Here is a 26,208-nt window from a genome sequence, read left to right on the forward strand (position 1 = left end):
TTGACCAAAGTAAATTTTATTTTAAATCTGAATATATGGAAAAAATATTTCCTAATCTGTGCTGTTGCTTTGTCTTTTTTTTAAATGTTCTTAGGCTGAGGCCAGACTTGCAGCTAAGCGGGCTGCCCGAGCTGAAGCAAGAGATATACGGATGCGAGAACTGGAGCGACAACAAAAAGAGGTAAAAGTATTTTGTTTTAAATTGGGTTGAAATCCCCTCCCCACCCAAAATGTTAGGGAATAAGATCTTTTTCCCTGTACGTACCTGGATCAGTCCAGACAGTGGGTTATGTCCCCAATCCAGCAGATGGAGTCAGCCAAAGCTTTGAGGGGGCGTCACCAGGAGTGCTACTACCCCCTCTGCAGGAGTTCAGTATCTTCTGACTCCAGCAGATGCGAGTAGTGAATCCGGGTTGCTCCCGATTACCTCAGGCAGTTCTTGTATTTCTTCTCTGATTTGCCTTTCTCTCTGCCTACTTCTTCTCTTTGGATCAAGTTTGTTTTAATTAAAAAAAAAAAAAAAAAAAAAGTTAGAGGGCTAATTGGGAGGCGTGGCTTCCCTCGGTGTCTGTCTTGCTCTCTCTTCTTCTTCTCTCCTGCGAGCGGGGTAAGTGAGTGTTGTTTTGTTTGCTTTTTTCCCTTGCTTGCAGCTGATTTTCGACGGAGGGGCTCGCGGAGGCCTCTAGGACCGGCCCCTCCGCGTTTCTCTCCCTTGCCCGCGGCCATTTTCGCGGCTCCTCGTGGGCTGCAGAGGCAGGCAGGGAGAGCGTCGTCGGCGGGTCGTGCGGCCAGGAGGCCCCCCCGCGGTGCCGTTGTTTTTCATTTCGGGTTGTGCAGGCCGTCCGGGCCCCCTCCCGCAGCGGCGCTCCCGTTCTCGGCCCCCCCCGAGGCTCTGCCGGGTGGTTTATTCTGCCGGCGTTGCTTTTCCTGCTCAGCCCCGATGCCGCGGCCAGAGCGCTGCTCTGCTTGCGGCGAGCTGGGCTCGCGGATCTCGAGGGAGGGCATCTGTGCGAGGTGTCTCCCCGGGGGGGAGGGCACCTCGCGCCCCCTCATCGATTTCCCCCCGTTTAGCAGGTCTGCCCGGGCGGCGGGGGCCGGCCCCTCCCCCATTCCTGGCGGGAACGGCGGCCATTTTACACTCAGCACCACCTGAAGGGGAACAGACGGCGTTTGGGACCGGGGATGCGGGGGAGTCCCCGCCACATTTACTCCCGGAATCAGACCCGGAGACGGTCCCACCGGGGGCCCCCCCCCCCGGAGCCCCCCTCCGGTAGACAGGGGTTTTCCCCAGAGTTTATACTGTTGCTGCACACCGCATATCTACAGAGCCTTGAGCCTCCCTCGGGACCTCCTCCACTCAAGATTCCGCGGCCCTCCCTACCTGCGGGGGCCCCTCTGTCTCCCCCGGCCCCCCCCGCTCCGGCGGGTGTGGGGGCCCCCCTCCCTCCCGCTCGCGCCAGGCTCCCGGGGAGCGCGGGGACTGCGGGCACAGGACCCGTTTCCCCTGGATCGGATCCGACAGACTCGGGTCCAGGGGACACCACTCCAGAAGGCGATGATCCGCACACACTACGGCTGTTCCAGAAGGATGAGTTGGAGGACCTCCTACCACAGGTTATTAAGGAGTTGGACCTCGATCCACCACCGGAGCCTCCCGCGCCCGTAGCGCCCGCGGTGGTCACTTCCTCGAGGAAGGGGGATCCGGTCTTGGCAGCCCGGAGGCCGAGGGCTCGGGCTTTTCCCATTCATGATTCTTTCCTCCAGCTTCTCACCGGGGAGTGGGATGCCCCGGAAGCTTCCTTCAAGGGCAGCCGGACCATGGAGAGGCTCTACCCTCTGCCGGACGATTTTCTCGATCTCATCAAAGTTCCCAAAGTGGACTCCGCGGTGACAGCTGTCACGAAGAGGACAACCATCCCAGTGACAGGGGGCGCGGCCTTACGAGACGCACAAGATCGCAAGTTGGAAGTCTTCCTCAAGCGGGTCTTCGAGGTCTCCGCAGTAGGATTGCGGGCGGTGATGTGTAGCTCGCTGGTTCAGCGGGCCAGCCTGCTCTGGGTTCAACAACTGCTCACCTCTCAGGTCCTACCGGCTGGGGAGGCCGCCCAGGCGGATAGACTGGAAGCGGCGGTTGCATATGGGGCTGATGCCTCCTATGACCTGTTTCGGGTCCTCGCCCGCTCTATGGCCTCGGTGGTAGCGGCACGGCGCCTTCTATGGCTCCGCAACTGGGCGGCGGACACATCCTCCAAGTCGAGCCTGGGCTCCCTGCCCTTTAGAGGCAAGTTCCTGTTCGGGGAGGATTTGGATCAGATCATCAAGACGCTGGGGGAAAATGCGGTCCATCGCCTGCCGGAGGACAGGTATCGTTCCACCAGGACTTTTCCGTCCTCGCGGACCAGAGCCAGGGCACAACGGCGCTTCCGGAACTACAGACCGCCGTCAACCAGGCCCTCTGCCTCCAGGTCTCAGCCCTGGTCTCGCTCCTTTCGCGGGCGCCGCCCCGCGCGTCCCGCCACCGCAGCTGGTCAACCCCCGCCCAAGTCCTCGCAATGATGTTCAGCTCGCCCACTCCACCGTCCCCAGGATCGGAGGGCGACTGGCGTTCTTCTACGAGGAGTGGGCGCGAATCACCTCGGATCAGTGGGTCTTGGATACCATCGGGCAAGGCTACGCGTTGGAGTTTGTCCGCGCTCCAAAGGGACGCTTCATCTTCTCCCCTTGCGGCTCGGACGCCAAGCGACAGGCGGTGCAGTTGACCCTGGACAGACTTTGGGAGATAGGCGCCATTGCGCCCGTGCCCTTCGGAGAGGTGGGCTCGGGCCATTATTCCATCTACTTCGTGGTGCCGAAGAAGGACGGTTCCTACCGGCCCATTCTAGACTTGAAAGAAGTCAACAAATCACTTCGGGTGGTTCGGTTCCGCATGGAAACGCTGCGGTCCGTGATCGCGGCGGTGCATCGGGGGGAATTCCTGGCCTCCTTGGACCTGACGGAGGCCTACCTCCACATCCCCATTCGCCGGGAGCATCATTGTCTGCTACGGTTCAAGATCCTGGGTCAACATTTCCAGTTTGTGGCTCTCCCGTTCGGACTGGCAACGGCTCCGCGCACTTTCACCAAGATCATGGTGGTGGTAGCGGCTGCCTTGCGGAAGGAGGGGATCCTAGTTCACCCTTACTTGGACGATTGGCTCATCCGAGCGAAGTCTTTTCGGCATGGACAGGAGGCGGTGGCCAGAGTCATAGAGTTTCTGCAGTCCCTCGGATGGGTGGTGAATTTTTCCAAGAGCTCCCTGGTGCCCTCGCAGCGCTTGGATTTCCTGGGGGCGACCTTCGACACCCGTCTGGGCGCGGTCTTTCTACGCCAGGACAAGGCGCAAGCTCTGCGGGAACACATACAACGGCTTTCTGCGTTATCGGTTCCCACCTCCTGGGACTACCTGCAGCTCCTAGGGGTGATGGGTTCCACCATCGATATGGTCCCTTGGGCATTTGCGCACCTCAGGCCTCTACAGAGGGCGCTGCTATCCCGCTGGAAGCCGCTTTCGCAGGACTACCAGGTGCTCCTTCCACTACCCTTGTTTGCCAGGAACAGTCTGACCTGGTGGACGAATCCGGAGAATTTGGCCCGCGGCGTGTCTCTCGATCTTCCAAATTGGGTCGTGGTAACCACCGACGCCAGTCTTGTAGGCTGGGGAGCGGTCTGCGACCGCAGCGCCACGCAAGGGACGTGGTCCGCGGAGGAATCAAAGTGGTCCATCAATCTACTGGAGACCAGAGCGGTCAGACTGGCGCTCCAACACTTCCTACCTCTCCTCCAGAACCGGGAGGTAAGGATCTTATCGGACAATGCGACGACGGTGGCCTATATCAACCGGCAGGGCGGCACCCGCAGTCCGCAGGTCGCACTCGAAACAGAGATGCTGATGCAGTGGGCGGAACGGCATCTGGCCCGCCTGGCGGCCTCGCACATCGCGGGCGTGGACAACATACAGGCCGATTACCTCAGCCGTCAGTTTCTGGACCCCGGGGAATGGTCCCTCTCCGACGAGGCGATGCAGCTGCTCGTTCGGCGGTGGGGATCCCCCACCTCGACCTCATGGCGTCCGCACGAAACGCCAAGGCTCCCCGGTTCTTCAGCCGCCGAGAGAGCGGGGAGCGGAGGGCGTGGACGCTCTCGTACTCCCGTGGCCGACCAACCTGCTCCTTTACGCGTTCCCGCCGTGGCCACTGGTGGGAAGACTAATCCGCCGCGTAGAGGTCCACCAGGGACCGGTGATCTTCGTCGCCCCGGAGTGGCCAAGACGACCTTGGTTTGCGGACCTGATTCAACTGGTGATCGACGGACCCATCCGTCTAGGACATCTCCCCCGCCTCCTTCACCAAGGCCCGGTATCTTTCGACCAGGCAGAACTCTTCTGTCTTGCGGCCTGGCTTTTGAGAGGCGCCGCCTCCGGCGCCGGGGCTACCAGGAGGCGGTAGTCTCAACACTGCTGCGTTCTCGGAAGACTTCGACGTCGGTAGCCTATGTGCGAGTCTGGAAGGTGTTCGAGCTGTGGTGTGCCGGACTGGACACGAGTCCCGCTGAGGCTTCGGTTCCTCAGATTCTTCAGTTCCTGCAGGCAGGGGTGGACAAGGGTCTTGCATACAACTCTCTCCGGGTTCAGGTGGCCGCCCTTGGCTCGCTCTTGCGGGACGGGGGTTCCCGGCTACAGCACCCGGATGTTCTCCGTTTCTCAAAGGGGTCAAACACATGCGGCCTCCGGTGCGGAATCCTTGTCCCTCCTGGAGTCTCAACCTAGTGCTACGGGCCATGTCGGGACCTCCGTTTGAACCACTGCGGAATGCGACGATCAAGGATCTCACTCTAAAGACGGTGTTTCTGGTGGCTATCTGCTCCGCTCGGCGCATCTCGGAGCTGCAGGCCCTGTCGTGCAGGGAACCCTACCTCCGGTTCTCGGACTCCGGGGTTTCGATTCGCACTGTTCCCTCTTTTCTCCCGAAGGTGGTGTCCGCCTTCCATGTGAATCAGACGGTGGAGCTTCCTTCCTTCTCCTCTTCGGAACCGAGGTCTCTCCGGCTTCTGGACGTCATGCGCACCCTGCGCCTCTATCTGGAGGCTACGAATGCTTTCCGGACTTCTGACCATCTCTTCGTCCTCTGGTCCGGTCCTCGGAAGGGAGCTCAGGCCTCGAAGACGACCATTGCCAGATGGTTGAAGGCGGGCATTGCCGCTTCCTACATTGGGGTGGGACGGACTCCCCCGCCAGGTATTGTCGCGCATTCTACACGCTCTCAGGCGGCCTCTTGGGCGGAGACCCGCTCGGTCTCCTCTCAAGAAATCTGTAGGGCAGCTACCTGGAAATCGTTACACACGTTCTCCAGACACTATCGTCTTCACCTCGCTTCCTCGGTCTTTGGACACTTTGGTGAGCAGGTTCTACGAGCGGGTCTCGCAGGTCCCCACCCGGTTTAGGGACGCTTGGGTACATCCCACTGTCTGGACTGATCCAGGTACGTACAGGGAAAAGAAAATTATTCCTTACCTGCTAATTTTCGTTCCTGTAGTACCATGGATCAGTCCAGACGCCCACCGCATTTTGGGTCCTATTCCTGCTCGACTCCATTTTTCTCATACGGGACGGTAGTCTTTGCTGTCTCTCACGATTACTCAGGTCTCTGTTCTTTTCACAGTTCTGTGTTGGGGTTGACACGCTGACCTTTCGTCCCCCCACCCGTTGGTGGGAAGGGTACGGTTTTGTTGTCTACGTTCTTCGGCTGATTTTTTGCCGTTTATTAAACTTGATCCAATGTTGGGGTTCTTGTTTTACTCGGGCTTGGATATTCTCGATACTGAACTCCTGCAGAGGGGGTAGTAGCACTCCTGGTGACGCCCCCTCAAAGCTTTGGCTGACTCCATCTGCTGGATTGGGGACATAACCCACTGTCTGGACTGATCCATGGTACTACAGGAACGAAAATTAGCAGGTAAGGAATAATTTTCTTTTCTTTTTCATTGAAAATGACTGACATACCAAAATCCACAAAACAGTCTTCCTATTAAGCTCCCAAGAACCATTATTTTAGCATTCATTTTAGAATTTGCAAAGTTTTTGTTTTTTTTGTCTCGTTAGTTTTCTCTTGCTCTTTTATACTTTCAGTTCAGTCAGAACAAGGGCTCAGATCTTGTGCCCTTCATTAGGTCATTCTTAACTACCTAAGAATTTTCACCCTATTTCATATCAACCCTCACCTACCTAGTCTGATTATATTGCATTGATGGTCCTCTGTTGTGGGCCATACGTCAAGCATTTTGCAGAATCTGCAGTCATGAACTCTGAATCTGAGCACTAGGTATCACCTTTAAAGAATGATCTTGGCCCCTTGCTCCCCCCTCTTCCAGGTCTGGGCTTGTGAATGCTTCCTCCACAGCATCCCCAGGAGACCAAGGAACAGAAGATCTCACTTGGGGATTGAGATGGGGACCTTCCTGATAGCAATGTACAACACTGCCACTGAGACACAAGGCCGGCTGGCCCCCTCCCCTTTTTTTTTCTTCTTTTTAAGAACTATGTATTTTAAAATGGAAGGAGATACTTATATTATTGCTAGATTACTATATTGTTATAAGAAAGCGAACTATTGCATAGCTTGTTCTGCTTTCTTTTTGTACAGTTAAACTGTAACATCAAATTTGTAAGTTTTATTTATTCTTTTGGAAATACTCATCAATGCAGTTTTTTTTTTATTTTCAGCATTAAAAATGTTTTGTACTGATATGAGAGGATAACTTGCCCAGTATTTTGAGAAACCAAAGTATGATGCTTCAGTTTTTAAGCCCTGATCCTGAAAACTTGCCTGAGTTCTACCCACGCAGGAGTTCAATGTCATTTCACACCGACTGATTGGCATTGATGGAGGTTCAGACAGTGCAGAAATCAAGGACCACATTGTTCCTGTTGGTGTGGGTGGAGAGCTCATCCACCCCACATTCAAAGGAAACTAGTCTCCATGGCAGGAGCCCTGGATGACACACTCTCCTCCTGCTTGCTGGTGATGGCAGTGCAGGCTCCTTGTGAGAGGGTGAGCAGGAGCCTGGGCAAACAGCTTGCTGCCACACCTTCAGTGCCATACCCAGTAACTGTTGCTCATGCACATCTGTAACCAGCGCATCATTGATCTGACTGATCGATGTCAGGACTGCTGTTGAGCACCATGGTTACCCTTGATGCCATCAAGGTGCTGGGGTGTCGTCTGTGCCATTGGGGTGCATGACCATCCTCTATGCCATTCTCAGCCGTGCCAGGGTTCTACCATTGTTGCGCCAAGGCCTCAGCCTCCTTGTCAGTTCTGCACCACAAAGTACTGGGGAGCACTGGTGAGGAAGGCGCATTCACACATTGCTTTGCCTTTTGGCAGCACACAGCCACCGAATCCAGCAAGTGTTGCTTGGTCCTTGCTGTTCTGTGGCATTCTACCCACAAGCATGGCGAGTGGGGTCATAGTTGTGCCACCATCCATAGGATAGCGTACCACTGTATGAGTACTGGTCAGCGTTCTTTTACAGTGGAGGGCTCTGTTTTCCAGTTGCCCTCTACTATATTTTGGGGGGGGCTGACCTAAGGCTGCATTCCTGTCAAACCCTAAGGGGAGTAGACACCAAGAGGGTAGTGTTGTGAGTCTTCTCCTTCCTCAGAAGAGAATGTCTTTCGACCCTTTCTGTGTCACAAATCTCCTTTGAGGGGAAGCCTCTGGGGCTCCGTCCCTGGCAGGTTTATTGCTGAATCGGAGCCTCGATTCTTTGAATTGATGCATCTCCTTGTAGGCCAGGTCTGGCGGACAGCATTGGCGGTCATCTGGACGATTTTGCTGAGGCCCCTTCATTGATTACCGTGGCCTTCCCCATCCAAGGGTGGCTGCCAGTGGCAGATTGGTTGCTTCTGAACCTCAGCGAATAGTGATTGTTTCAACTCTCTACTGGAGAGTTGATAGGTTTTTTGGGATCGGGAAACCCTGATTCCCATTGCTTTCCTGTCCCATCAGGAAGGGGGGATTTGACTGGATACCAGGGTAACTGTTATGGGTTCCCCTCTGGATGCCTGGTTGTCCACCCCTGCAAGGGGTGTGTCCTTTGTTCTTCATTTCATGGGGAAGTCATGTTGCTGTCAGTTCCTCATGAGATCAGAGAGACTGTTGAGCGGTAGTGATTGCCTTAGGTTGTCGTAAGGCACAGCAGGTCTATTTCATGAGGGAGCCTTTCCAGAGTAGCTCCCCAGTTAAGATTAGGGATTTCTCCTGTCCGAGTCACCTTTGATACCTGCTGAGCCCAATAGATGTTTTTTGATAAGGACCATTATTGCCAGGCATTCTTGCCTGTGGGACCCTACCTCAGTGAGGAAGGTTATAATCCATCTAATTGTTTATTATACCTTTCAATCTATTGCCATATCCATGGCTGAGGGAGTTGGGGGACGAGGGACTCTGCAACAGAGGTGCTGCTCTTTGGTTGCAGTGGCTAGCAAGCTATACTTCCCAATTTTAGGGATAACCCTGTCTGTGGATATGGGTGTCCTGGTTCATGCAACGGTTAAGAACATAAGAAATTGCCATGCTGGGTCAGACCAAGGGTCCATCAAGCCCAGCATCCTGTTTCCAACAGAGGCCAAACCAGGCCACAAGAACCTGGCAAATACCCAAACACTAGGAAGATCCCATGCTACTGATGCAATTAATAGCAGTGGCTATTTCCTAAATAAAATTGATTAATAGCCATTAATGGACTTCTCCATTTACTGGACCATGTGCTTCCTTAAAGTATATGCAATCATGGCTGAGGTATTAATATCTAAAGCCAGGTTTGGGGCAAGTTCCAAGATCACTCTTGCTCTCTGCCCTGGTACCCTTAGAGTTTCCTGGCCGGTGAAGAAATGCTGTTCTATAGGGGTTTGCACTTGCGGCACCCTGGCTTCCTGAGTGATAGTGGAGTGTTTCTGGATTTCTTCCCTGTGGAATTTGCTCTGTTTCATTTGTTCCAGACAGGCTGATGGCTCTATCTCGGTGGATAACTCCCTACTGGAATCGGCAACAAATTATTCACTTGGGGCTGAGTTATACAGCCTAGCAACTTGTGCTTGCCCCTGGCAGTCCAGCGGTCTGCCTCCTTGTTTTCTTTGCTTATTCCAACTTCCAGTTTGAAATTTTTTGGGGGGAAAGCTAAGGCATTCGTGGTATATCTTAGTAATTACCTGCAGGGAAAGTAACACCATTTTTTCCCCTATATTTTCGCCAAACTCTGGCCAATACTGCTTTTAGTTTTTCTCACTTCACTAGGTTGCCAAAGTGTCTTCCTGCTCACTTGAACTATCCTTAGGATGGATAGCCCTGCCCTAGACAGTGTGGGTGAGCTTCAGGCCTAATGTATTTCCCTGCTTTGGGGTTTGGGCTAGCGATCCCATTCAGTGATTGCCTTTCATACCCTGAAACCCTTGATGCCTGTCCTGGTCAGCTGTGTCTGGTGCTTTGGAACATAGCGTCTGTCACAGACCCTGCCGTTGTTGCTGATTATTCTTCCAAGTGTTGCTTGGGTTTTCTGCCTATTAGCCGAACATGGACACACTTCTGCAGAGACATTCTGTCCTTCAGATGACAGTGGGCTGCAGTTTCTTTCTGGGGAGTTCTCGAGCCCCAGTTGGTTTTTTTTGTTGTCTTGTTAATACCAAAGAAAACTGGCAGTCTTCATCCAAGAGCCCTTTACATCTCTAGACTTTTTCCTGTATCCAGGAGGTTCTAGAGCTACTGTCTTTGTCAGGGTTTACTGATCGGAAACCCTACTTATGTTTTTTGTGATGCAGAGTATGCTTCTTGTTGGCACTTGCATCTCTCTCCTGCCGTAGGTGCCTCTGCTACACATCAGGGTTTTGTGTCTCTTTTCTATGATTTTCTCTTTGTAGAACCTAACTTTTTTCCTGCCTAGACCCCTCAAAGGCAAAAGGTGATGCTTTCAGCACTGTGCAGTTTCCTGCTTTGTCCTGCTCGGACAGCCTATAGCTTGGGATTCACCCATGTGTGAGGACTACCAAGCTGCTTGTTCTTGGAGAAAGCAGAGTTGCGTACCTGTAACAGGTGTTCTTAGAAGACAGCACAAAACCCACCTGCCTCCCCTGGGAGTTGGTTTCTCCATGTATTAACTATATTATGGATTGAGGGACTCTGCCTAAGGAGCAGGGTGATGACTATAGCTGCACATGCTCAGTAGGGCATGTTTGAAAGTTCCAGATTCTTTGAGATCAAAGTTCTGTGCCGGGCTTCATCTGATGATGTCACCTATGTGTGAGGACTAACATCCTGCTGTCCTCTGAGAACACCTAACCTGTTACAGGTAAGCAACTCTGCTTTCTTTGATTTACTCATTTCTCCAGGAGGAAAGCATGAACAAGATTAGGTATCAGTGGTTATAAGGACATGCCATTATTATTTTATTACACACCCACGCTTAAGTGAGTTTAGGTCTGTTTTGTCATCTTCTAGATATTTTTGTATCTATTTAATGGGAATTAATTTTTAAAAAAGTAATGGACATATTCCATAATGCAGTATTAAGAAGCATGATATCTATGGCTATCACTGTAGCTATGTCTTTGCTGTGTTTCTGAAAGCATTATAACAATTGAATACAGTATAGGAAAAAGCATGCTGCAGAATTAGCTTGGTATTTTTTGTTTGTGTAAAGTTAAACTTTTTGATCATTTTTCATGCTGTGTTTCTAAAAAGGCATAATTTTATTTTTTATATATAATTGATTTCAATTTGTGAATTGTATCCCATCTGAGTAGATCATTGATCAGTAGTGATGCCCAGAATAACAGTAGCTTGTTCATTTCTCTCATGTTTTATGAGATATTGAATTGTCTTAATTTGAAATAGACTTGACAGTTTTGTCATTAAACCCAGTGGGGCGGATTTTAAGAGCCCTGCTCGCCTAAATTCGCCCAAATCCGGGCGGATTTAGGCGAGCAGGGCCCTGCGCGCCGGTGAGCCTATTTTACATAGGCTCACCGGTGCGCACAGACCCCGGGACTCGCGTAAGTCCTGGGGTTCTCCGAGGGGGGTGTGTCAGGGGGCGGGCCCGAACCGCACGGCGTTTAGGGGGCATGCCGGGAGTGTTTCGGGGGCGGGCCCGGAGGCGTGGTTACGGCCCGGGGCGGCCCGGGGGCGTGGCAGTGCCCTCCGGACCCGCCCCCAGGTCGCGTCCCGGCGCGCAGGAGGCCCGCTGACGTGCGGGGATTTACGCCTCCCTCTGGGAGGCGTAAATCCCCCGACAAAGGTAAGGGGGGGGCTTAGACAGGGCCGGGCGGGTGGGTTAGGTAGGGGAAGGGAGGGGAAGGTGAGGGGAGAGCAAAAGGAAGTTCCCTCCAAGGCCGCTCCGATTTCGGAGCGGCCTTGGAGGGAACGGGGGTAGGCTGCGCGGCTCGGCGCGCGCCGGCTATACAGAATTGATAGCCTTGCGCGCGCCGATCCAGGATTTTAGTGGATACGCGCAGCTCTGCGCGTATCTACTAAAATCCAGCGTACTTTTGCTTGCTCCTGATGCGCCAGCAAAAGTAGGCCTATTCGCATAGTTTCAAAATCTACCCCATAATGTTTTGGTTTGAGCATATATATTTGTATTCTTTGATATGATGCAGAAATCTTGCATACTTTTTCATAAAGAAAATTGCAAGGAAATTTTAGTAGCAAGGGGGCATACTGTCCTTTTATATAATATTTTAAGTTTTTACTTTTTATAGCTTTCTCATCGGTCTCATGATAGAAAATGGGGACAGATCCAAAAGTGGATGGTAGGCCAAGAGTTCCTAGTGTGCATGAAATTATTCACGTGCAAAACTAACAAGACATTGGAAGTAACTTGCTAACAGTTTTGCAGTGTGCCACTATTTTTTTCTTTCTAATAGCGTAAGTGTACTACCATATTGAATTGTGCATGAAATATATATATAATTTTTTTTAACAGAAAATGTTTTCTTCAAAGATAGTGTACCTCAATCATATGGATTAAGGCATTATGTTTATATTCTTAATAGCTTCTTACAGCATGGAGTTAACTCATTTTATCATGGGCTTAATTTTCCTGTTGTATTCTTCAATATAATTGGAGAACTTTGGGCGAAGTATTTAAACTTTCATAGGTGAATCAGCAGTCATATAATGTATGTTAATCCAGGCACAGAAAACAGTATTTATTAAATTCAAATATTTTAAAAATATTTTACAAGAATCCATTTATAAGATATAATTTTAGCTGCATTTTTCAAAGATTACTGTTTAACTAGAAGACATTTTTGTAACTTATTTTTAAGTTAATTGAAGGCTTGTTCTTGGAATGAAATATAACGTTAGTTTTTCTTTAACAAAAGTATAGATATACAAAGTATACTTGCGGTAAGCTAAACATCCTTAAAATGCTAGCCTTAAGCAAAAGGGCTCAACTGCTGTTTTGTTATATTCCTTGAGTTTAGTATGCTCACTGCTATCAAAGTTCATAGAATAGAAATTGATAAGCAAAATTTCATTTTTTTTTTTATGACAAGTATACAAGTGGGTCAATCAAACTTTCCAGAACTTTTTGGTGAATACACATGTGCCGGGACTTCCTGTAGTATGTTGGCTCTGTAGCTGCTCTGTTATTTTTCCCATTGGCCCAATTGGATATGCTCCAGCCAACTCTGCAGCTGTTTCTTCAGTGTTTATGGTAATTTCCTCCTGACCTTAACCAGAAACTATCATACTCTTAGTTTCATTGCTAGTTTAGTTATTTTGTTTGGCCCCCATTTTGTTCTGTTAAATCGATACAACCTCAACTCCCGAATATATATATATATATATATATATATATATATATATATTTTTTTTTTATATATATGTATGTATATATATATATATATTTTTTTATATATATATGTATATATATATATATTTTTATGTATATGTATGTATATATATATTTTTTATGTATATATATATTTTTTTATATATGTGTATATATATATATATATATATATGTATATATTTTTATATATAGAGAGAGATAGATAGATATAATATATATTAGGTAGGCTTCCATTCTGTTTTTTCTTCAGTGTTTTTTGTTTTTTTTTTCCTTTGAAGAGAATTTATCATCTGTTCCCTGTATGTACCCGGATCAGTCCAGACTGCTGGGTTATACCTCCCTTACAGCAGATGGAGTCAGAGAAAAAGCTGAAAGGCACCCCCTGATAACCTGGTGTGCCACTTGCGATCCTTCAGTATTTCTCTGACTCCAGAAGATGAAGGAAGACACAACCTGCAGTCCTATTCCTTGCAAATTTGGTTCTTATCTATTTTAAGAAGGGGGTTCTTCTACCCTCACTTGCCTTTGACTAGATCAGCTCTTAGTAAGTTGCATTAAAAAAAAAAAGTAAAACATAAGGAGCCAGTTATACAAATAACTGAGTACAGATCTTCTCAAAGGGGTAGGGCAGTTTCTCTCACCCCTGATAGCAGGCAGGGCTGGGCTTAGAGCCTCTATACCCGGAGAGTGTTTACAAGGGATTTACTGGTGGGCCAGTCCCTCCCCCCTACATTTCCAGCGAAGTTTCATTCCTCTGAAGGGAGCTGTCATTGTGTGCTTAAGACCAGGGACGTGCATTCCCCTGCCTACTCTGCTCAGTTTAAAAAAAAAAAAAAAAAAAATCAAAGCCTGCTTTATTTTCCTGGGTTTCCGGAGGAAATACTTTTATTTTCAGCAGCTGATTTCTTTGAGTGACGGCCATACCATGCCGCAGGGATCACGGTGTTTGGTCTGTGGGGAGCCAGCAGTGTGGTTTTCCCGTGAAGGCCTCTGTTATCGCTGAATCCCCAGGGGAGAAGGGCCTTCGCAATTGCTTGTTACAGGCAAAAGATTCTTTGCCGCGATTGTGCGGCTTGGGGAGGAATCGCTCAGCTCCAACTGCCTGCCCCGTCCCCGATAAGTGCGGGAACAGTGGCCATTTTACCTGGGTCATGCTCTGGGGGAGGGGATCTTTCAGTGCAACTTTCCCCTCCTAATTTAAGACCTGAAAAGTCTATTGATGTGGGGCTTGATCCTCCACCGCCTCCTGCCTTGCCCTCCTGTAGGTGCCTTAAAGAGACGGCACCCTTTTTCATCTTTGTTCTATTGCTACATAAAGCTTATATGGAGGCAGAGGCAGATCTGGATTTTCAGTCTTTTTCCACCGGCAAAGATTCCTAGGCTCAGGCCAGCTCCTGATGAGGTGGTAACCCCACTGTTTAACCCTCCAGATCCCATGCCCCAAGACCCTCTCGCGGCAGCCACGAGCGATGATGTTGACAATTCCGCTCCAGTTGAGGGGATGACCCACAGGTGCTCAGACTATTTCGCCGGGAGGAGCTAGAACCTCTGATACCTTATGTTCTAGCGGAACTTGGTATTCCGGCTCCGCAGCCAGTAGCGGAGTCTTCCTCAGGGGATCGTGTTCTGTCGGGGCTTCGGGCTCCACCTGCAACTCTTCCCTTTCACCCGAGTCTTTTGCAACTTATGACCCGGGAGTGGGATTCGCTGGAGGCCGGTCTCAGGGTTAGTAGGGACATGGAAAAGCTTTATCCGCTTCCAGATGTTTCATTAGATCTTCTTAAGATTCCGAAAGTAGACACGGCCATTTTGGCGATCGCCAAGCGCACTACGATCCCAGTGACAGGTGGGGCTGTGCTAAAAGATGTTCAGAATAGGAAATTGGAGGTCCTTCTCAAAAGGAGCTTTGAGGTATCTGCGCTGGGCGTTAGGGCAGCCGTCTGCAGTTCTCATGCAACGGGCTTCCCTTCGTTGGGTGCAGCAGCTGCTCGCCACTCAAGAGCTTCCTCCGGCAGAGATGGAGCAGGTGAAGTGTATGGAGGCGGTGGTGTCTTACACGGTGGATGCTTTTTATGATCTCCTTCGTACCTCCTCCCGCACGATGTCTTCGGGGTGTCGGCGAAGCAGCTCCTGTGGCTTTGCAACTGGTCGGCTGATGTCTCCTCCAAGTCTCAGCTGGGTTCTTTCCCGTTTAAAGGCAAGCTCTTATTTGGGGATGAGTTGGAACATCTCATTAACGTCTTAGGGGACAAAGTCTACAAGCTCCCTGAGGACAAGCCCAGGTCTTCTCGCCCCTTCAGATCTTTTCGGGGTCGTTTTTGTGGTCAGCACCGTTTTCGTACTGGTAGAGACCCGTCCTTTGCTCCACGACAGTCTGTGAGGTCCCAGGCTGGGCTCATTCCTTTCGCGGCAGACAGCCTCCTCGTGACGGAGCCTCCCAAGGATTCTCCGCAAACAAGTCTACCCAATGAAGATGCGCCGGCCCATTCCTCTGTTCCAATGATTGGAGGTCGTCTCTCTCGGTTTCACAAGGAATGGGTGAAGATCACTTCGGATAGCGGGTTCTAAGCATCATAGAATGCGGTTACACTTTGGATTTTGCTTGCCTGCTCCGGGATCTTTTCTTGGTGTCTCCTTGCCGGGTCCCAGGCAAAAAGGCAGGTGGTCCTTCAGACCCTGTGCAGGTTGCAGGCTCTCGGAGCAATCGTACTGGATTGTTCCTAATATCCTTCAGACCCTGTGCAGGTTGCAGGCTCTCGGAGCGATCGTACTGGTTCCGCTGGACGAGCACAGGACCGGAAGATACGCCATTTACTTCGTGGTTCCCAAAAAGGGAGGGCTCCTTCCATCTGATATTGGACCTGAAAAAGGTCAACAGAGTGCTTCGGGTACCCCGTTTTCGCATGAAGATGTTGAGATCGGTCATTGCGGCCGTCCACAAAGGAGAATTTTTGGATTTGACTGAGGCTTATCTCCACATAGGGATCCAAGAGCATCATCGGAGGTTTCTACGCTTCATGGTCTTGGGCGAGCATTACCATTTTCAGGCGCTTCCATTCAGTTTGGTGATGGCTCCCCGGCTTTTCACCAAGGTAATGGTAGTAGTAGCAGCGGCTCTCTGGCGAGAGGGGATTTTGGTTCACCCCTATTTAGACGACTGGCTCATTCGGGCAAAGTTGGAAGAGCTTTGCAAAGTAGCAGTTCAGTCAGTATTGCACCGTCTTCATTAGCTCGGATGGGTCGTCAATTACTTCAAGAGCCAGCTGGTACTGTCCCAGATGTTGGAATTTCTGGGAGCCCGTTTCGACATGATGGTGGGCAAAGTTTTCCTTCCTCAGGAGAGGATGGACAAGCTGACTCAGGTTCGAGGGGCTGTTGGCCCTCCCCTTGCCCATGGTGTGGGATTATTTACAAGTTCTTGGCCCTATGGCGTCTACCCTGGAGTTGATTCCCTGGGCTTTTGCAGAGGGCGTTGCTTTCCCGTTGGGACCCCAAGTCTGAGGAGTTCCACTTGCCCTTATCCCTCATAGATTCAGCCAGGACCAGTCTTGGATGGTGGTTAGTTCCAGAGCACTTACAACAGGGGATGGACCTGGAGAATCCCCAGTGGCTGATTGTGACAACGGATGCCATTCTTTCAGGTTGGGGAGCAGTGTGTCAGGCGCGATCGGCACAGGGTCAGTGGACAACCCAGGTGTCCAAGTGATCCATAAATTGCTTGGAGACGAAGGTGGTTCGTCTAGCTCTGTGCAGTTTTCTTCCTCTCATTCAGCATTAGTCGGTAAGGTTCTATCCGACAATGCGACGACTGGTGTACATCAGTCATCAAGGGGCCCAAAAAGTCGGCCTGTGGCCGCAGAAGCGGACAAGCTCATGGCCTGGGCAGAATGTCATCTGGCCTGGTTGGCAGCGTCTCATAGCCAGAGTAGACAACGTACAGGCGGATTTTCTCAGTCATCAACAACTAGACACCGGAAAGTGGGAGCTATCCGGGGGAGGCGATGCATTTCCTGACTCGTCGGTGGGGAGTGCCCCGACTAGATCTGATGGCAACTCAGCTGAATGCAAAGGCCGCTCGTTTCTTCAGTCGCAGGAGGGAACATGGGGTGGAAGGAGTGGATGCCCTGGTCCTCCTGTGGCCCCGCGACGTGCTTCTCTGTGTTCCCGCCATTGGTGGGAAAAGTTTTGAGGTGAATAGAACCCCATCAAGGGTCGGTTATCCTCGTAGCCCCGGAGTGGCCACGGAGGCCGTGGTTCGCAGACCTTATCAACTTGGCGGTGGACGGCCCCTTGCGTCTCGGTCAACTTCTGAACTTACTTAGGGTCCAGTATTTTTCGATCAGGCGGCTTGGCTTATGAGAGGAGGCAGTTGACAAAGAAAGGTTATCCGGATGCGGTTATCTCCACTCTGCTACGGGTGCAAAAGAACTCCACTCACTTATGTGCGGGTTTGGAAGGCTTTTGATACCTGGTGCGGTGGGTTGAAGGTTTCCCCACGCAAATCCACTATTGTACACATTCTAGCTTTCTTGCAGGATGGCTTGAAGAAAGAATTGGCGTACAGCTCGCTTCGCTTACAAGTAGCGGCGCTGGGCTGTTTAAGAGGTAAAGTTGCCTGTGTTTCCCTTGCCAGGGCATCCTGATGTGGCACGTTTTTTGAAGGGGGCCAAGCATTTACTCCTGCCAGTGTGTCCTTCGTGGAGTTTAAACCTGGTTCTGTGGGGGTTGTGCGGTCCTCCTTTTGTACCTCTCAAGTGAGCTACATTGAAGGATTTGACACTCAAAACTGCATTCCTCGTGGCTATCTGTTCTGCTGGAAGGATATCTGAAATTCAAGCATTATCCTGCAGAGAACCGTTCTTGCGCATATCAGATTCTGGGGTCACGCTTCGAATGGTGCCTTCTTTCTTGCCGAAGGTAGTATCGGCCTTTCCAGTAATCAGTCCGTAGAGTTACTGGCTTTTTCGGATTTAGATCTCAATTCTCCTCAGGCTCATGAGTTGAGAAAATTGGATGTCCGCTGACTGTTTCTTCGATACTTAGAAGTGACTAATCCCTTCCGTTTCTTGGACCAGCTTTTTGTGTTATGGAGAGGCCCTAAGAAGGGCCATAAAGCATCCAAGGCTACTATTGCCCGATGGTTAAAGGAAGCTATAGCTTCGGCATGCATTTGTCATGGGTGGCAGGTGCTGGAAGGTCTTAAGGCACATTCGATCAGATCTCAAACGGCATCTTGGGCAGAGAGCCAGTGTGTTTCGCTGCAAGAGATTTGCAGAGCAGCTACTTGGAAATCGTTGCACACCTTTGCTAAACATTACCGTTTGGATGTTCGGGCTCCAGACGTCTATTCTTTTGACAGCAGTGTGCTTCAAGCGGGACTTTCCGGTTTCCACCCCATTTAAGGCAGCTCTGGTACATCCTAGCAGTCTGGACTGATCGAGTACGTACAGGGAAAGGAAAATTGGTTCTTTCTAATTTTCGTTCCTGTAGTACCACGGATCAGTCCAGATGCCCGCCCAGGGGTATTGTGTGCTACTGCGTCCACTTGTTTTCCTTATCTTTCTCCACAGTGCCTTTCAAGGACTATGAAGAATAAAAAAAAAAAAAAAAAAAGAAGCACACACCAAGATACAGAAAGTTCTATATCAGTACTCTTTATCTGTATATCGTTCACAGTTTATTGTTCATATAAGTTCAGTTGTTCTAGTCATTGGCTGTTCAATATCAAAGCAGAATGAAGCAATTTTATTATACTGAAGAATTGCAGGTGGCACCCTGGGTTATCAGGGGGTGCCTTTCAGCTTTTTCTCTGACTCCATCTGCTGGAAGGGAGGCTTAACCCAGCAGTCTGGACTGATCCGTGGTACTATAGGCATGAAAATTAGCAGGAAAGAACCAATTTTCCTTTAAATTTTACATCAGTTGTTTCTCACTATATCAGAAACGTAAGCCTTTGGCTTATTGCCAATTGCATACGAAAAACCATAATTAGCAATTGCAAAGTGTTCCTCGGGAAGGACCATGATGCAGATGATTATGCGATCTTCAGGATGTCACTGGAAGCCCAGGCTCTGTTTTTCTTGCTGATGAAATTTAACCCAGCCTTAAGATATTGGCTTCAGAGGCTTAACACATAGTCTGTGAAAACTTCCATGGTTGTGCCTATGGCTAGGCCTCGCTGAAGTTCTCAGCCTGTTTGGCACCTCACTGCAAGGATAGGCCTCAAAGTCAAGCCAAGCCTCAATCTGACTTTGTAAGTCTGAGCAAGGGCTCCAACAAGTATGTGCTGAACGCTGAAGAGTAAAGGCTTCAGTACTTTAGTACAGTTCTTTTTTTATGAATGGCTTCGAGAACCCGAATGCAACAAGTTATGCTTTCTCTGAAGCGGGCATCCTGGAGGTTAGTTTGACATCCTACAACAAGACAACTCCATGGTGGTCCCTCTAGCCTTCCTGAAACATTTATTTCTCTAAAAGGCCATCATACATGTACAGTCTCTTACAAAGCCTACCCTGTTGTCATCTGCATTGTTAAATGTGGAATTCGAGAGGAGAATTTGGTCTGAGCATCAGGTCTCTTGACCCCAGTGGCTATCTCTGGCAACTTGCCAGCTGATGTCTCCATTGGTGCCAAGTGTTTTGGCTCCATTAATGAGACTACTTACAATGCCGTTTTCAAAGCTTCCTTTAAAAGGCTCAAGGTAGTGAAGTTGGCCTGGCAAGATGAGCAGGAACCTCTGTCTAGGAAGATAGGGCCCAGGGTCAGATGCATTGGCACAGTCTTCTGGGTTAGTGCCATCTTGATGCACCTTTGCACTTCAATATATAGAAGCAGAGGAAGCCAATATCTTAAGGCTCCAAATGTTCCCCTGATAGTGGTCCGGAAGAGGATTATTATACAGATATCTTTTTGGAGCCCTCTTCATACAGTATATCCTTCACCTGAGGAACTTTCTTTCTAGATTTTGTTCAAAGGATGGCTAAGGTAATTTATTTTGATGTAAACCTAGCAAGAAAACTCAGGGCCTATTACTTGTAGTCTGAAGTATTTTGATGTCCCATGAATTGGTGGAAGCAGCAGGCTTTCTTCTCTTCCAGGATGTGCAAAAATAGTATGGGAAACCCCCCATGAATGTGCATCCAATGTCACGAGCATAATTGGGTGGCTGCAGAAAATAAGGCCTAATTGCTTTACCACACTGTAGTTATTGAATCTACGGTCAAAAGGAGTTGTCGGCTCAAGCTGTTGCATATTCATATGTGCTGGACGTGACCTAAGGTAATCTGGTTTTGGAAAGAGATGTTCTGAGAGAGAACAGAAAAAGTTGGCTTTACAGTACACTGTTTTAATTGTCTGTTCTATTCAGTTTTTGCTGCAATCCAAATTAAGCTTCACAGTTAAACTTTGGCAGTCTTCCGTGTAGGGAGAAGACTGCAGGTAATAAGTCCAATAGCAAGAGACCTCTGTATATGTCACGGATGTGAGCCCATGGGCTGAGATGTAGTTGATGCAGCCTAACAGGTGAACACACTAAGTCCACACTGATAGCCTGTGGACATGCTCTTACAAGGACTAAGACTAGGTCTTCACCTAGATCAGCCCTGTTTCCTGCAGGTTGAACTTTTGGGTTCCAGGGGATGGCAGGGTTTAGGCAAGGGTCCTGTAAGGAGCAGTCAGACTAATTCAAGTAGTAAGCCGAGGTTGGGGCAGGCGGCAGTCTAGAAGAGTAGTTAGAGTCCGAGGCCAGGGTCAAAACCAGAAGTCTGGCAGAGGCAGACAGATGAGACGAGGCCAAGGCACTGGGGACAGAGACACAGTAGCAACAAATAGGACAAGGCATAAAGAGGTTAGCCACGGAAACGACAAGGCAGGGAAACAGCAAGGTAAGCACAGACAATAGCAGTATACACTGCAAGAGCAGGAGGACCTGTTGCTGAGGTGCTGATGAATGGGCGGCTGGGTTTAAATAGCCTACCTCCCGTGATATTAACCAGCAGTGCCAACCAGGGTTTCTCGCCTCAGGGCCTGTAGCTGAGGCAAATGCGCTTGTATAGTGGTGTCTCTGCCACGAAAAGGAAGGCCTGGTATAGGGACAGGTCAGTGGTGACTGTTATGAGTGCGACCAGTTGCAGGGCTATCCTGCACCTGACCAAGTGTTACAGTATATAAAAAATTATCAAAGAAGGTTACAGATTAAATCTCAAATGTTCTTGCCTGAACAACCCTTCAAAATAGTAGTCCTTGGATACCGAAAGGTTATTACTCCTTCTACAGGAGATGGTGACTTCCTTTCTAATAGCCAACACAGTGGAACTGGTTCTATTACAAGAAAGGAGGTTAGAATTCCATTCCATGTATTCCTCCAAGTATTCCTTAATTTGAAAAAAGACAGGTAGTTTCTGACCCACCTTGGACCTCGGGAATCTCAAGTTTCTAAAGAGGGAACTTCAGGAAAACCTCTCTGGGCATCATCTTTCCCTGTTAGAAAACTGGCTTACTTCATTGGATTTCAGAGATGCTTACACACAGACATTAATCCATAATGCCAACAGTGTCTGGGCACAAGGTATCTGCAGGGGTAACCACCAGAGCGGGACCCAAGACCAGCTGGCTGTGCAGGATCTTCTGCCTAACCATTCAACTCCCCCCTCGAGTTGAGTTCTCAGGTTCTGGAGGCCAGTATACACTGGAATAAAAAGGCACCCACAAGGGCAGGACTGGCTGCTGGGACAAACAAGAAAGAAAAGGAAACAAACACAGATCAGAGAGTGCACTGATGGGTTGTCTGTTATCTGTGAGAACAGTAATATTGTTTTCCATATGATTGTGATCAATATCTCTTCTGTGATAAACCATAAACAGAAGTCTGTGGCAGCTGTCGTTGGTGTTTATACAGTAAAACAATATTTTTATCAAACTGATAATTTAATTTGGTGGAAAGGTTCTAGAAACTCTCCTAAACAGGGGACAGCTGCTAGTTTATCATGGACATCCTACTTAACCCTGATGCTCTTAGCTAAGCCAGTCTCCTTGTACTTATGGCTATAGCGGAAGATGTGGAAAAACTGCTGTATATAGACCTGATTTAGATGTTTTGTGCACTCATCAACCTCATTGACCAGTTAGCTGCTACCACCACATAGCTGGATAAGTAAGGACTTAAATTGGCTATCTGGCCTCAATTAACTGCCACCTCTTAGCCAGATAAGTCAGGATTATTCTGGCTATCTTGCTGGCCTCAGAACAGTAAATATTTTTGTTTTTGCTTGTCCTTCTTGGTTTTAAGTGCCAGAACAGCAGTGCTGGAAACTTTATTCCACCTCTGACCAGGAGTGAAGTTTCTAGTGATAACACAACCTGGGTTAGGGGCAGTGCATCTCTGTATCGTGAGTACTGCTTAATGCCCTCATTTGCATGGGATTTCCTTGCAAGGGTGGTAAGCACTACGCACATTTGTGAGCATAAAACTCCTTGTTGCATTAGCAGTAAAGTTTACGTTCACAAAATGTGTGCAAGTGTGGGTAAAGCTGTGTTTGGCTGAACACACCTTTTTGTGTTGGCCTGTTAAATTGTAAGCCCTACATCCATGTACTGTATTTCCCTGTCATTCCACCAAAAGGTGGAATATAATTAAAAATTAAAAAAAAAAAGCATAATTCACAGGGGATGTCTGTTAAATTTTTCAAAATGATCCTCCCCACCTTCCTGTTGTCTGCTGGAATTTATTGATGAGAAACTTCACTTTCTAAATGAAGAGCTGGTCTTGATACTATTAGCATACTACTTCTACTTAACATTTCTGTAGTGCTACTTTACAGAGTGTTGTATAAACACATGCGACTATCCCCTCCTCAGTAGAGCTTACACTCTAATCAAGACAAATATACAAGTCAAGAGACTTGGAGTTACAAATAGTAAGATAATGGTTAAAATTAGTTAATGAGGCTGAAGGCAAACCATCAGGCTTAAGATTTTAAAACAGCCTTGTAAAAGTGGATTTTTAGATGGGATTTAAACAAGGCGAGAGAGGGAGCATGATGCACCAACTCAGAAAGTCTGTTCTACACACATGGTGCAGCCAGGTGGAAAACACAGAATTGGGAATTGGCAATAGAGGAGAAAGGCATAGACTTGTCTGATGAATGGAGTGTACGAGGAGTGTAGAGAGAGGTGAGGAGCTGCAGCATGAAGTCACTTGTAGGTGAGTAAGAGGAGCTTGAACTGTATGCGGAAACAGATGTCACTGCATTGGCTCCCTAAGAGGATGGATTATATGGGTATAGGAACTTTGGCGAAAAGTAAGTCTCGCAGGCTTTATTTAGAATAGATTGTAGTGGAGAGATGGCTTTCTGGGAGACCTGTGAGGAGCGATTGCAATAGTTTATGCAGGAGGAGATGAGTGACTGGGTAAGAGTTCTGGGAGTATGTTGAGAAAGAAAGAGATGGATTATGGTGGTGATAAAAGGAAAGAAACAGAATATTTTAGCAAAGTTTTGGATACGTATAGAGAAGAGAGGAATTGAAGATGACTCCTAGGTTATGGGCTGAGGGAACTGGGTGGATGACTGACAAGACAGCTTATGTGATAGAACCATTCCCATTGCTAGAAAAAGAAGGGTGTTTAATCAAGATATTTCCTGATTCCATAAAAGTCAGGAGGTCTCAGACCTATCCTGGATTTAAACCACCCTGGGAAGGAAAAGATGAAAAATTCTCTCACATCAAGTAGATGACTGAGTGACTACTTTTGGATTGCAGAGATGCCTACACTCTTATTCCAATTCATACCGAACATTGGAAGTATCTCCATTTCACCATAGCAGACTAACAATACCAGTTCTTCCATTTGGTCTTTCAGTGATACCAAGAATCTTCACCAAACATCTAGCAGTGATAGCTGCCCATCTCAGGAAAAACAATATTAGTCTTTCTGTGCTTAGAGGATTAGCTAATAATATTGAGCAGATCCTTAGAGGAGGCAAACAAGAACAAGTCCTTTACAATCCTCTCACTTGGATTAATCAGAAATTATCACAAATCACACCTTACACCAACACGTCAACTAGAATTCATTAATGTGCAGTTGAACTCTCAGATTCAAATGTCATTCCTTCCTCTTCAAGGGATGCAAATTCTAATTTTCAAGGTTCAAAACTTCTCCATGAAAACAGCAAGAGTGGAATACACAAAAAATCAATAGATAAAATATATAAATAAATATTTATTTATTTATTTAAGTTCTTTTAATATACCGATGCTCAAGACAAGTCTTATCGTACCGGTTTGCAATGAACTAGGGGAGAACCAATTAACATAGCAGGTGTAAAAAAGTTACAATAAAACGGAATGAAGAACTTGGTCATTAGAAAAGAGGGATAGGTAAAACAGTAACAGAGAGCCGTTTAGACAACAGAGCATAACATTTAAAAATGTCATAAAATATTCCAAATTTAATATCAGCATATTTATAATAAAATCAAACATAAAATTAGCACCATAATGGATCCAATGCACCTGTCATGGGGCTGTTATGACAAGATGTCTGCTTTGGGGTAATTATATAATTGATCGTCCTTATTCTCTAGCAAGAAACCATAAAAAATCAATCAAAGTAGTAACTTATAATAGTACTCCGGGGGGAATTCTGTGCACAAAAACTTAAAATTCTGCAAACTTTATATTAGTCAAAATAACACAATTTGCATGACACTCTTTAAGTAATTACATTTTAAATTAATACAGAAAAAAGTTATTACTTAATGAAGCATAATTTTAAATATTTTGAACAGAATTTCCCTAAGAATTCACTGTAAGTGTCCCTTCCACTTGCTCTCCCTTCTCCCCTGGCCACTTTACCCTCTCAGGCCCCAACTCCTCCACCTGCCAGTATCTCTCGCCTCCATCTCTAGGCTCAACCCCTTCCACTCTATCGCCAGTCCCAGAGTTTGACCCTGTTCTCAGTACTGCCCCTCACACAGGCTCCTTCACTCTCTCGTGCACACACACTCTCACAAGCTCCCTTTCTCTCTCGCACATACACTCTCACACAGGCTACCTATGACTCTCTCTCATGCACCCTTTCACATAGGCTCCCTCTCACACACATACAATCCCTTCACACAGGATCCCTTTTTGATACACACCAGCTCCCAATCTCTCACACACATACACATTCCTTCACAAACTCCTCATATAGGCTCCCTCTCTCACACCCCTTCCCCTCCCTCTCCCCTACCCCTCCTCACACACACACATACACCCCTCTCTGCAGACATTCACTCTCACCGGGCCTTTCATCTTCACTGCAAGTGGAGCGGATCCCAAGGCATGAAGGGGCCGCCTTTGCCGCGAATAGCATGCCAGGGGCCTTCATCTTCACCATAAATGCCGCGCTCCGTTCGTGGCATGCCAGGGTCTCTGACATTTTCTGTGCAGAATTTCGCAATTCTGTGCAAATTCTGCGCTCCACAGTAGCGGAAGAATTCCCCCAGGACTATAATATGACAGTAACAAAAAATGTTCAAAACATAAGAAATAATCAACTAGGACTAAAATTAAATGAATACAATTTTTAAAATATTACAAATTAAAAAATGACAATGCATAATGAATTATAATATGGTAAGATTTAAAACAAAAATAAATTATATAAGAATTAAAGCATACCTCCTAGTTAGAGAAGATGTTGACCATTGGACTATAAAAGAGCTTAAAAACACAAGCCTAAAAACGGAAGGCAATAAATATATATAGAAAATGTACAAAAATGTATATAAAGAAACTAAAAATATTGGGTAAGAAACTAAATAAGATAAAATAACATACCAGCTGTAAAAATTCCAAGGCACCCAAACAGGTACCAGAAATGGTAAATTGAATATTCTTCCTTACTAAAAGAAAGCAAATAATTAATAAAAAGAAAAACATACTTACTAAAAAAAAACAAAACACTGTTGGGAAGGGGAGAAAAGAGAGGGGGAATAAAAAAGGGGTTGGGGGAAATGGCCATAAACAGGCAAGATTGAACCTAGTGAAGGGGAAAAAGAAAGAGAAAGGAGGTGGTGGTGGACAATTGAAGAGGAAAACTAAAGGAACAAATAACACGCACAAATTGTATGTATGTAAAAGAACAAAATTAATATAAAAAACTAAGAAACACTCTGTAGCACTACAAAAAGAAAAAAACCCCGAATAAGATTTATCTAAAATTCTTGTAGTAACCTTATTTGCAAACAGGGATAGAGTTCTCAGTGAACAGTCTGCAGCACTACCTCCTAAAATGAACCTATATTACAGATAAAGTCCAGGACTGCTCTTTTT

The 26,208-nt window shown here is 47.8% G+C and overlaps 1 protein-coding gene across 14 annotated transcripts in view; it reads left to right on the forward strand.

Moving 5' to 3' along the window:
* LRRFIP2 (LRR binding FLII interacting protein 2) overlaps nucleotides 1–26,208 on the forward strand; it is a 360,344-nt gene that overhangs the window by 70,031 nt on the left and 264,105 nt on the right. For 8 of the 14 annotated variants that reach the window (XM_029589814.1, XM_029589817.1, XM_029589816.1 and 5 more), the window contains exons 3-4: nucleotides 95–181; nucleotides 11,789–11,839. In XM_029589814.1, coding sequence (XP_029445674.1) covers nucleotides 95–181; nucleotides 11,789–11,839 — 138 coding nt within the window. The remainder of the gene's footprint in view (nucleotides 1–94; nucleotides 182–11,788; nucleotides 11,840–26,208) is intronic. The other 6 variants (XM_029589823.1, XM_029589824.1, XM_029589825.1 and 3 more) reach the window with 1 other exon arrangement.

This window comes from Rhinatrema bivittatum, chromosome 2 (assembly GCF_901001135.1).
Source record: "Rhinatrema bivittatum chromosome 2, aRhiBiv1.1, whole genome shotgun sequence".
NCBI lineage: Eukaryota > Metazoa > Chordata > Amphibia > Gymnophiona > Rhinatrematidae > Rhinatrema > Rhinatrema bivittatum.